This window comes from Oryctolagus cuniculus, chromosome X, assembly GCF_964237555.1.
Source record: "Oryctolagus cuniculus chromosome X, mOryCun1.1, whole genome shotgun sequence".
In the NCBI taxonomy this organism is placed as follows: domain Eukaryota; kingdom Metazoa; phylum Chordata; class Mammalia; order Lagomorpha; family Leporidae; genus Oryctolagus; species Oryctolagus cuniculus.
In genome coordinates this window covers 51603656-51615959 of record NC_091453.1, presented here as the reverse complement: position 1 = coordinate 51615959, position 12304 = coordinate 51603656, and the positions used below count along the sequence as shown (strand labels likewise).

The 12304-nt window shown below is 51.6% G+C and overlaps 1 protein-coding gene across 2 annotated transcripts; it reads right to left on the bottom strand.

Annotated features, from left to right (window-relative positions):
- Nucleotides 1-7004: 7004 nt before the first annotated feature.
- Nucleotides 7005-11286, bottom strand: LOC103351888 (uncharacterized protein CXorf49 homolog). Of its 2 annotated transcripts, XM_051827206.2 has the most exons (7): nucleotides 9866-11286; nucleotides 8928-9077; nucleotides 8321-8397; nucleotides 8021-8066; nucleotides 7583-7597; nucleotides 7383-7424; nucleotides 7006-7273 (listed from the first exon to the last, which is right to left on the bottom strand). In XM_051827206.2, exons 1-2 carry the CDS (start codon nucleotides 11117-11119, stop codon nucleotides 8991-8993), a joined length of 1341 nt encoding a protein of 446 aa, XP_051683166.2. In that variant the 5' UTR covers nucleotides 11120-11286; the 3' UTR covers nucleotides 7006-7273; nucleotides 7383-7424; nucleotides 7583-7597; nucleotides 8021-8066; nucleotides 8321-8397; nucleotides 8928-8990. The 2 variants fall into 2 exon arrangements, with proteins under 2 accessions (XP_051683165.2, XP_051683166.2); XM_051827205.2 differs by having other exon boundaries at nucleotides 7005-7273; nucleotides 7583-8066.
- Nucleotides 11287-12304: the final 1018 nt, after the last annotated feature.

Genomic DNA, 12304 nt, shown 5'->3' with positions numbered 1-12304 from the left:
CCATCCTCCACTGCACTCCCTGGCTACAGCAGAGAGCTGGCCTGGAAGAGGGGCAACCGGGAAAGAATCCGGCGCCCCGACTGGGACTAGAACCTGGTGTGCCGGCGCCGCAAGGTGGAGGATTAGCCTAGTGAGCCGCAGCGCCAGCCTGTGTGGATATATTTTATATCTCTTTTCTATCATTCTATGTGTGTCTCTTTATTACAATTCCACGCAATTCTTGTTACTGTAGAGCCGTAGTGTGCCCTCAAATCAGATAGCATGGTACCTGCAGCTTTGTTCCTTTTCTTCAAGGTTTCATTAACTATTTGGGAACCTTGTGCTTCCATATGAGTATTAGAATTGTTCTAGTTGTGTGAAGGATGTCATTGGTGTTTTGATGGTGATTGCACTAAATCTGTAAGTCAATTTTAGTAGTAGAGACATATGAACAATTTTAAATTTACTAGTCTTTTTCTAAAGGATTTATTAATTTTTTGAGAGGTAGAGTTCCAGACAGAGAGAGGGAGACAGAAATCTGTGAAAGATATTCCAGCTGCTGGTTCACTCCCCAAATGCAGCAATGGCTGGAGCTGAGCTGATCCGAAGCCAGGAGCCAAGAGCTTTTTCTGGGTCCCCTTCGTGGGTGCAGGGGCCCAAGCACGTGGGTCATTTTCCACTGTTTCCCAGTCCATTAACAGAGAGCTGGATCAGAAATGAAACCGCCAGGCCTCGAAGTGGCATGCATATGGGATACAGGCACTTCAGGGAGAGACTTTACACATTACACCGTAGTGCCGGCCCCAACTATACAAGTCTTTTCACTGTGTTATTATTTTTTAAATTTTATTTAAGTTATACAAGTTTCACATGTTTCATATGTACAGACTGAGGAACATAGTGATACTTTCCCCTACCCACCCAAGCTCCAACCCTTCTTCTGCCTCCCTCTCACATTTCCACTCCTAATTTTAACAAATATTTATTTTCAGTTGCATTATTCTTGAATTGTTTTCAACAGCAGTTTCTAATTTTCTTTGTAGAGTTCTTCATACTCTTGGGTAAATGTGTATGTGTGTGTGTATAGCCATGGAGAATGAGAACGCTGTTGTGATTTCCTTCAGAACAAGTTCTTATGTTAATACTACTGCGTGGCACCCGCTGCCTCCAGCTGAGCCCTCTCCCTGCACCATGGGCCCAGAAGGGGCTCTCCCGGGGCTATGGAGAGGGCGAACCCCGCACTGATTAAGGCGCAATTCATGGCACCAAGGCGCTGAGCCTGCTTTCATGAGCACAGAGCCCACCTAGAGCCCTAGGTCAAAACCCTGTGGTCCACGCCCGGACCAGCCCCATCATTCTGGCCAAAGAGGCTGCGGCCATGCCCGACATGGACTAGTGAAGCCTGGAAATGTCTTTGCCAAGAGGGACAAGAAGGGGCTGAGCAGCAGGTAGGCCCAAACCACCGGCAGGGTGCATGGCACTGGCGTCGGGGGCCCAGGGGCCCCAGGCTCCAAGACCATTAGGAAGGCCGCTCCAAAGGACGAAGATGAGAGGATTGGGCAAAAAGACGGAGGTGGATTGTGGAGGCCTGGGAGGTCAGGCATTGCAAGGAAGGAAGAGGAGGAAGAGGATAATGAAAGGAGAGAAGAGCCAGGTGAAACTGGGAGGAGGGTGGAGGTGGCCGTGCTGGTGCAGAAAATTCTTCAGGTCCCTGGAGCGAAGCAGCTCCAGGGCAAGCCCCTCCTGCTGTACTAATTATTATTGAAACTCCAGAACCACGATGACTACTGGTGTGTATGGGCACTTGGAGCCGCTTAACCACAGCCAGGAAACACCACAGGGACCACAGGCCATACACAGCAGACACGGGTCCCAGCCTTGCAAGGCACAGCCATGCTACATGTAGCCATGCTACAGTAACTCTTAGGAAGGCTACAGTAACTTCTGACAGGACCACTCTAGGCAATAACATTTCTGTTCCGGGAGATGCCAGCCTGACTGCTTTCCCACATCTTTGGGTGAATAACTGAGCCAGCTATTGGGTGAATTGGATGATGAGATGGGAAACAAGGAATTCTTACCAAATTTGAAGGCATCATTTGGGAACCAAAAATCTCTTGGTCTGTGATTCACATATTTTCTCTGAGAATTATGCTTTTCGGTTTCCTTGGAATGCACCATTTGATTCTTTATTTGAAAGCATTCTATTTTTAAAAACATTTATTGATTTATTTGAAAGGTAGAGTTACAGAGAGAGAGATGTAACTTCCATTTGGTGTATCAACCCAAATTGCTGAAAAGACTACGGCTTGGTCAGGCCTAGCCAGGAGCAGGGAACTCCATCTGTGTCTCCCACATGGGTGGCAGGTGCCTAAGCACTTGGGCCATCTTCCACTGCTTTTCCAGGCACATTTCCTGGAGCTGGATCAATAAAATTTAAATATAGGAATAAAATAATAAAATTCTACTGAATTGATTTTGTATCCTGCAACGTTTTGGAACTTGCTTACCAGTTCTCATAGACTCTTGGTGGAGCCTTTGGATTTCTCTGTATATGGAATTATATCATCTACGTGTAAAGTAAATTTGATTTCCTCCTTTCTGATTTGTCTGCCTATTATTTTTTCCCTTGAAGATATTTACCATAGATATCTTTTTATAGCCCTTAGTCCATGTGTATCTTCCCTGGAGAAGTGAATTTCTTGTAGGCAGAATATCATTAGGTCATCATTATTTCTTATATATTTGATTTCTATAATTTTTAAATATTATTTATTTGAGAGAGAGAGAAAGAGAGAGAGAGAAAGATTCTACTGTATTGATAAAATATGGTTCTTTTCTACTTCTCCTTTGTTTAACTCCTCTTCCAGTGGGATTTGTACTTTGATGTGTTTTATCGTGGTAGCTATTTTTCTTTTGCTCCTTGAGGATTCTCTTAAACATCTTTTTCTAAGCTTGGTCTGGTTGCGATGAATTCCCTCAAGTTAGGTTGTCTTATATTTTATGTTGTGTCATTATTAAGGCCTCTGAAAATTTAAGTCCTAAAAAGTTTGAGGAGTTGAACCTAAACTTAGCATATGACAATACATCAATATCAGAGACAAACTGTCTTTGCAGCTATGTGAGAAACCTAACATGGCTCCTGAGACCACAAAACACATTCCAGTAGCAATCTTGGAATAAGTAGCACACACACACACACACACACACACACGTTTCCCTTCTGATTTCTATTCCATCATGTAAAGAGAAATCTGGATTCAGAAACTATTTGTAGTGCAGAAAAGTCATGATGTTTAGGACGTTGCTGATTTTCCCTTTCCCTTTCCCTTCCTGCCTACCTACCCCCCTCTTGGAAAATTCTGGGTTCAAGGCTGCCTCAGTCTGTTACAGGGTGGGATGCAATTCAAACATGCCAGAGTCTTTCAGGATATTCTTTGCACCGCATACCCATTTTACTGTTAGACCCAAACCATCTCTGGAGCATCTGGAATGGTCCAGCCTATTCCTGCCCACCTCATGTGTTAGGTCTAGTACTTTCTTTTTTTTAACTTTTATTTAATAAATATAAATTTCCAAAGTACAGTTTATGGATTACAATGGCTTCCCCGCCATAACTTCCCTCCCACTCGCAACCCTCCCATCTCCCACTCCCTCTCCCATTCCATTCGCACCAAGATTCATTTTCAATTATCTTTATATACAGGAGATCAGTTTAGCATATATTAAGTAAAGAATTCAACAGTTTGCACCCACACAGAAACACAAAGTGTAAAATACTGTTTGAGTACTAGTTATAGCGTTAAATCACAATGTACAGCACATTAAGGACAGAGATCCTACATGAGGAGTAAGTGCACAGTGACTCCTGTTGTTGACTTAACAAATGGACACTCTTGTTTATGGCATCAGTAATCACCCTAGGCTCTTGTCATGAGTTGCCAAGGCTATGGAAGCATTTTGAGTTCACAGACTCTGATCTTATTTAGACAAGGTCATAGTCAAAGTGGAGGTTCTCTCCTCCCTTCAGAGAAAGGTACCTCCTTCTTTGATGGCCCGTTCTTTCCACTGGGATCTCACTCACAGAGATCTTTCATTTAGGTCCTCTTTTTTTTTTCTTATTTCTTTTTTTTTTTTTTTTTTTTTTTTTGGCCAGAGTGTCTTGGCTTTCCATGCCTAAATACTCTCATGGGCTTTTTAGCTGGATCCAAATGCCTTAAGGGCTAATTCTGAGGCCAGAGTGCTGTTTAGGACATCTGCCATTCTATGAGTCTGCTGTGTATCCCACTTCCCATGTTGGATCATTCTCTCCTTCTTAATTCTATCAGTTAGTATTAGCAGACACTAGTCTTGTTTATGTGATCTCTTTGACTCTTCAACCTATCATTATGATCAATTGTGAACTGAAATTGATCACTTGGACTAGTGAGATGCAGTGGTACATGCCACCTTGATGGGAATGAATTGGAATCCCCTGGCGTGTTTCTAACTCTACAGACGTTTGGGGCAAGTCAGATTGAGCATGTCCCAAATTGTACATCTCTTCCCTCTCTTATTCCCACTCTTAGATTTAACAGGGATCACTTTTCAGTTAAGTTTAAACACCTAAGAATAATTGTGTGTTAATTACAGAGTTCAACCAAGAGCATTAAGTAGAACAAAAAAAATACTAAAGGGGATAAAGTATTATGTTGTTCAACAACAGTCAGGACAAGGGCCAATCAAGTCACCGTTTCTCATAGTGTCCATTTCACTTCAACAGTTTTCCTTTTTGGTGCTCAGTTAGTTGTCAACGATCAGGGAGAACATATGATATTTGTCCCTTTGGAACTGGCTTATTTCACTCAGCATGATGTTTTCCAGATTCCTCCATCTTGTTGCAAATGACCGGATTTCATTGTTTTTGACTGCTGTATAGTATTCTATAGAGTATATATCCCATAATTTCTTTATCTAGTCTACTGTTGATGGGTATTTGGGTTGATTCCAGGTCTTAGCTATTGTGAATTGAGCTGCAATAAACATTAAGGTGCATACAGCTTGCTTGTTTGCCAATTTAATTTCTTTTGGGTAAATTCCAAGGAGTGGGATGGCTGGGTTGTATGGTAGGGTTATATTCAGGTTTCTGAGGAATCTCCAGACTGACTTCCACAGTGGCTTTAGCAGTTTGCATTCCCACCAACAGTGGGTTAGTGTCCCTTTTTCCCCACATCCTAGCTAGCATCTGTTGTTGGTAGATTTCTGTATGTGAATCATTCTAACCAGGGTGAGGTGAAACCTCATTGTGGTTTTGATTTGCAATTCCCTGATTGCTGGTGACCTTGAACATTTTTTCATGTGCCTGTTGGCCATTTGGATTTCCTCTTTTGAAACATGTCTATTGAGGTGCTTGGCCAATCTCTTAAATGGGTTGCTTATTTTGTTGTTGTGGAATTTCTTGATCTTTTTGTAGATTCTGCTTATTTACCCTTTATCTGTTGCAGAGTTTGCAAATATTTTTCCCATTCTGTCGGTTGTCTCTTCACTCTCCTGACTGTTTCTTTTGCAGTACAGAAACTTCTCAATTTGATGCAATCCTAGTTCTTAATTTTGGCTTTTAATGCCTGTGCTTCCAGGGTCTTTTTCTGGGACTCGTATCGGTGCCCGTATATGATGGCAGCACTGCAGGCGGCGGCTTTACCTGCTAGGCCACAGCACCAGACCCTAGGAGCAGATTCTAATATCAGTGGAATCCCCAGGTATAATGATAATTTGAGTCCAAGAATTAAATTTGTGATTTCCTATCAAGTAGTGCATTTTGGCACATGTTATAGTGAAGTTAGAAGCTCAATGTTATGAAGGCCAAGAAGCCAAGCAGTGTCCTTTTGTCTTTTTGTTAGACAAATACTTTAGTACGTAACTGGATCTCCAATTGAATCAATGATGAAGCTTTAACCCATGGGACATGGACCTCATGCAAATCATGTATTTATAATATACTTGTTTTTTTTTTAGATTTATTTATTTTATTTGAACGGCAGAGTCACAGAGAGGCAGAAAGAGAGAGAGAGACAGAACAAAGACAGAGAGGCAGAGAGATGGGTCTTCCATCTGCTAGTTCACTCCCCAGATGGCTGCAATGGATGTAGCTGCGCATATCTGAAGCCAGGAGCCAGGAAACTCTTCTGGGTCTCCCATGGGGGTGCAGGGGCCCAAGAAGTTGGGCCATCTCCACTGCTTTCCCAGGCCATAGCAGGGAGCTGGACGGGAATTGGAGCAGCTGGGACTCAGACTGGCTCCCATGTGGGATGCCGGCACTGCAGGCGGTTTCTTTGCCCACTACACCACAGCAATGGCCCCTAATGATATACTTGTATTAGAGTACTACCTCTGGGTAGAGAGTTTAGTTCACTACCTCTTCCTCCCCCACCCACATACAGGGACTATTCACAGACAAGCAACCCAGGGCAGGGCGAGCATTCTGATTGCTAGAGCTGGCATTTATTCAGTATCTCAATGTTCCTCTCTTCTGGCGACTTTGCCTTGACGCGCCCTAAAGTGGTAGTCTCTTGTTTCGAGTTTTCCCCTTTGATGAGGACCATGCAGGACATTCCAATCCGAGGCTGCCGCTGGCCCTAGAAACAAACCGGCCGTTCACCAGCGGGGACATGGAGCTCATCAGCAGAGAAGCGGCTGGGCGGCTAGGATGTGAAGGATGGGGACGCTCTCGTCGTCAGCGGGTCTTCACTTCACCCGCAAGGAACCACAGACTCACTTCCCCATCGCTAATCCAGAGGTGAGCCTGCCCTTTGCTCCAGCACTCTCTGGGATGCGACTCCTGCCTCCACCCTTCCACTGAAACTGGGCAAGGAGAACCACAAGCGTCTGCTGACTGACTTTCGAAGCTGAGGCCTGCCAAGGAAACCAGGCTGACCTGCAGGGTCTGCATGAGCGTTCCCTGAGCACACTGCTACCAGAGGGCGACAAGTCCAGATATGGGACTGTATCTGAACTGCCCCGGGCCCCGGGGCAGATGAGGCCAACACAGGAATTCCACGCAATGTTGGCAGAAAATGCAATTAAAACACAAGTTTATTGTGGTGCAAACAGAACAGGGGAACTGCGTGTAAAACGCTCGGACATGGTGCAGCTCCCAATGCGCCAGAGAGGGCAGAGCACAGAACACGAGAGGTAATTTAACTTGGAACTGGGGTGAACTGGGGAAGGGGCAAAAGCAGACGCAGAGAGGAAGGTCCTATTGACGTGTATCTGGAGGGAAGCGGCTCTGTGTCTGGTGGAGGATTCTGGGTTCCCCCTGTGGAGTAGAGCAGAGCCAGAGCAAGGTCGAACCCAGGCCAGGGCCTGCCCGCCTCCCTCCTAAACAGCCAGGATGGTGGCAAGTGGCATGGCAGGGGAACACTCACTTCACATCCCCCCGAACTTCTCAGTGATGCACATCAAGATGGCTGGAACAGAGACACAAGGCACTGCAGTCAGCCCTACGGAAACCTGGTTCTGTGCTCCCGGGGAGGGGGGAAGCGATCACCTAGCCCTGCCCCCGTGCAACCCTTCCAGCCCCCCCCCAAACAGCCTGGGACACACCACCCACCATCGCCTGAATTACCTGTGGAAACTTCTTCTAAACAGGACCAAAACGGACCAGTGGTTCTCAATCGTCGGGTCGTATCAGAACCATTCAGAACATGTTAAACAGCAACCAACCAACCAACAGCAGAACCCTCACAAGTCACAACAAGCACCACCACCAGGCCAAACCCATGCAGTAGCTCTAAACATCTCGAGGAAGGAGATCTCTGGGTCTCTTTGGCAAAATTCAGCTCGGAAGTGCACTTCCCCCTGTGCAACCCCTGGCTACAAAAACACACAGAGCTCCAGGAGGCCTGCTTGGTTCTGCTCTCCTCTGGAATGAGGGTCCCAGTGTTACTGCCCGCACCCGCAACCCACCTCCACCCCATGCTCTGGCACCTGCAAAGTGACTGCTTGCTCACAAAACGACTACTTGGTCTGCCCCAGTCCCATCCCAGCCTGGGCTTTGTCATACCTAGTTCTTCTTTAAGGTCTTCTACCTCCTTCTGTAGCACAACACACTGAACCAATGAACGAGAGAGAGAGAGAGAGAGAATATTACGGCCTCCCCCTTCCCCATCCGCCTCGCTGGCCCTGACGTCTGGCACCTCCCACACCCCGGTGGGCAGGCTGCCTTGAAATGCGAAATGAAAGGAGCGCCCACTATCCATGGCGTGTGCGACGGTGAGCAGGGGCACAAGGGTGAGCTGGACCAGGACACGGATCCCACCAGGGAATTTGGACCCTCATTTCTAGCAGCCGGAGACAGCATTACCCGAGGACAGCCCTCGATTCCAGGTGGTAACTGCTGCACTGCTGGTCTCCGAGGACGGACAGGTGGCTCCTGGTCTCCTGAAACAGAAAGCACAATCCAGCTCCCAGCCCGGGAGTGAGGTGGAAAGGGCCTGGAGTGGTCTAATGTGAGGCAGCCTCGACCTCTGCTGACAACAAGTTGCCCGTGCTCTGCCCAGGGCCTCGACCCCTGCTCTGTGCCAGCCTTCCCTGCCCCACCGTGTCAGCCCGTGTGCCACTGTGGCTCCCTAGGACTGTGGCTCTGGGGCGCAGAGCAGAGCCACAGGCCCAGCCAGCTCCCGAGAGGGGCCATGAGCTATGCAGGACTTCGCAGGAACAGCTCTGTTAAACTGTCCACCTACTTCTGGTTTTGGAGCTTGGGGCCCAGCAACAAACCACCCCCACCACGTACACTCCACTCAGAGGAGGCTGTGGCTTCGGGGCATCCCTGATGACCCCCGTTTCCTGTGGACAGCTGACTGCATAGGCAGGGAAGCCGTGGAGCAAGGCTGAGACCCCAGAGGTGACAGGGCCGGGGGCTTCCCTCCTCTATCCCTCCTAGTTCCCCGAATGAACCCTACTGAAAGTACCGGAGCGTGCACGGCCTCTAGGTGGGACAGCTCCCGAGCTCTGCAACAGGGACTGCAGGTTCCTCAGAGCTCGTACTTCTTGGGGGGTAGGGACCCCATGCTGAATTCTCCACGATGCTGGTAAGACGTCGGGGGCCTGCTAGACAGAAACTAAAACCAAAATTTCTCAAAGCTGGGCTAGGCGTCAGAGACAGTGTGCGGTGTGTGCGCAAGGGCACCAGGCTTCAGTGACAGTGTGCGGTGTGTGCGCAGGGGCACCAGGCTTCAGTGACAGTGTGCGGTGTGTGCGCAGGGGCGCTAGGCGTCAGTGACAGTGTGCGGTGTGTGTGCAGGGGCGCTAGGCGTCAGTGGGAGTGTGTGGTGTGTGCGCAGGGGCGCCAGGCATCAGTGAGAGTGCAGTGTGTGTGTAGGGGCGCTAGGCGTCTGTGGGAGTGTGCGGCGGGCACGTACGGCCATGGTGAGGTGAGGTCAGGAGAAGGCAGTGGACCTGGAGGCTCTTTCTCCATCCGGGAACCTCAGGCCAGGGGGCATCTCTGAGGCAGGGAGATGATGGAGGTGAGGAGAAGCCCACCCCTCCTGCCATGCGGCCTTGGGATGCAGCTGGCAGGCAGGAACTGGGAGGCTGCGGAAAGTCAACCCTGAGGCTGGCAGCCCAATGCCGTGTTCCACATCAGCCGCAGCCCTGCCGTCCGCCCCAGCTCCCCTCTGCACAGGAAGCAGGACCACGCAGACGTGCAGAACAGTGCCGCTACCTAGCAGGTGCCCTCTCAACATCTGTCCCTGCCCTGAGGACCTCAATTCCACAGCGGATGACCGAGGGCTCGAACAGCCTGCCTCCGGGAAGGGACGGGGAGCCCGAGACGACGGGTGCGTGCCAGGGGAGGAATCTCAGCGCGCACGTGGACCGGGATGGAGAGCAGAAGGCATGCGGTGCTTACGTGCGCACCGGCGACTGGATCTCTCTTCGCGCCACTCTCTCGAGTCTCCACAGCCTGGGACTTCCTCCTGGCCTGAGCTTTCTTCCCAGCGCCACCCTGCTTCGACGGCTTGCGTCCCCAAGGGAACGCTGTGCTGGGCTTGCCAAGCAGTGAAGCGCAGAATGGGAGCAAGCCGGCCGCTTCCCGGGGAGCTGTGGCTTGCCTCTGGAGCCAGGGAGCAAAGGCTGCGCCCGGGCCAACTTCGGGGGCAACCCCTGGGGGGTTCTCCTGGGTCACCTTCCTCCGGGGAGTGGCCTGAGAGCAGCCCCCTGCCCTGGCAGCAGCTGCAGCCGCTCCTGGGTGCCTTGGCCTGGCCCCTGCCTTCCCGGACACCTCGCCCTGCATTTTCTTAGAGGCAGAGGGCCCCAGCTCCCCCGCCGCCGGCCTTTCTGGGTGGCAAGTGGGACCCCGCGCAGAGGTGCGGGGAGGGCCTGGCGTGGGGGCGAACTGCTCCCTGCTGTGGGGAGTCGCGTGCCTGGGGCTCTCTGCCAGAACCTCGGAGCTGCTGCCCTTGGCCTGGCCCCCTGCTTTCAGCCGAATGCTCCCCCTCCTGGGCTGCACGTCCTCCAGCTCGGAGGAGGCCTCTGAGCCGGAAGACAGCCCCTCGGGGCCTTCCCCGTAGGCGCGCTGCCCCCGAGGGCTGCCGCCTCCCATCTCGCTGCGGGCCTCGGCCCGGCCTTCCCTGCGGGCACTCACTTGCAGAGGGGCCGCACAAGCCTGCAGGAATTCCTCACAGCTCGCCCCCAGCACGCCTCTGCCGCCACCGCCGGCCTCGACGCGAGCCAAGATGGCGGCCGCCTCAGCGCTCGGCAGTCGGCGCCGGGCCCCGTCCCCCGGGCCGCTCAGTGGCCGCTCGGGGCCCGCACAGCCCTCAGCGACCTGGGACGCGGGAGCCCCCGTGCCCTCGCCCTCCAGGACGGGGGTGCCAGGCGGGCCCTCAGCACCCCAGAGCACTCCCGCCCCCGCCTGGGCCATTTGCGGCTGGCCCTCGGCCCCGCGATCCGACGCCAGCTGCCACTTGGGGGCCTGCACGCTGGAGGGCCCGCCGTCCCCTCCGCCCTCGCACCGGGGCTGGCCCTCGCCGCTGCCCGCTGGCCCCCAAACCAAGCCTGCTGCTGCTGCCCGCGAGGCTCCGCCACCACCTGCGGCGGTCTGCTCCTCGCGCTCTGGGCCGCTACCATCGCTAAAGCCTGACGCCCCACTGTGGGAGCTCATGGCGCACGTGCGGGCGGACAGGGCTGAGGGGAGACGGTGGACTGGGCACAATCCTCGCGGTGGGAAGGGGCGCGTCAGGAGGACGACGCCTGGACCCGGCCGTTACCGCAAGGGTCGAAGGGAACCTCCTCAAACCACGCGAGGCTTGCCTCGTGGTCTCTCGTGACGCCCAGCCCACCTCTCACTGTTGGCACTCCCTCCTGCGCTGCCACTCAAGGAAAGACCCAGCCAATAGGGACAGGGTCATTCAGTGGCTGCCAATCGTGGCGCGCGATTGGGTGGTTGGTGGCCAGTCCTGTGGCGGAACGTGCGCGTCCTGGGCTCGCCCCACCTTCCTTTCCCTCCCACACTGTTGGCATCTGCCTTAGAGGGGCAGCCGGGTCTCAGGGTCTCGGTTTCCTCACTGTAGAGCTCGGGGCAGGTGGCAGCCTCTGCCTCAGGGTCGTGTAATGGTGGCTGTGGAGCCGTCAAGTAGGAACGATGTGTAGGCTCTATTCCACTACCACACCTACGTCCTCGTAGCAACATGGACGAGCAAACCCGTCTCCAATGACCAGAGGTCAGCCTAGGCCTCAGCTCGTGGCAAGTATCTTAAGGCTTCTGGCTGTGCTGTCTCTGTTGCAGCTGCTCCACCTGTATTCAAATATCCGGGACTGGGAGCCTGTAACACTTCGCTGGCCTGCCTCTTTGGTGTCAGATTTTACAAACCACTCCCATAACCCCAAGCCCACAGGAACTTCCAATCCACTTTAAGTCACAGAAGCAAGTTTACCACTGGCCCACAGCATCCCCAAGACATGTTCTCCACCACTGATCATGAGGATATGAACTAAAAATGCATTTTCACATCCTAGATTTGCTACAATGAAAGAGCTTAAGCACTCTGAGGGCAGCAGAGACTGTGAGCAAAGGTGTGCTTTTGCCAATTGCTGGAAGGAAAGGGAGAATTTTCCAGAATCTGTGACATGCAGATCATACCACATTTCATATGTGCCTGAAATGGGGCTAAGCACTATAAATCAACGATTTCATTTATTTATTTATTTATTATTAAAGATTTATTTTGGGGGGCGGCGCTGTGGCATAGCTGGTAAAGCCGCCGCCTGCAGTGCAGGCATCCCTTGTGGACGCTGGTTCGAGTCCTGACTGCTCCTCTTCTGATCCAGCTCTCTGCTATGGCCTGGG

What these genes read in the sequence shown, in the direction of transcription:
- LOC103351888 (XM_051827205.2), bottom strand. Translation starts at nt 11,119, where the DNA reads ATGAGCTCCCACAGTGGGGCGTCAGGCTTTAGCGATGGTAGCGGCCCA. An exon ending in ATCCAGTCGCCGGTGCGCAC is followed by an intron (nt 9,078 to 9,865) that starts GTAAGCACCGCA and finishes TTTTGGTTTTAG; the next exon opens with TTTCTGTCTAGCAGGCCCCC.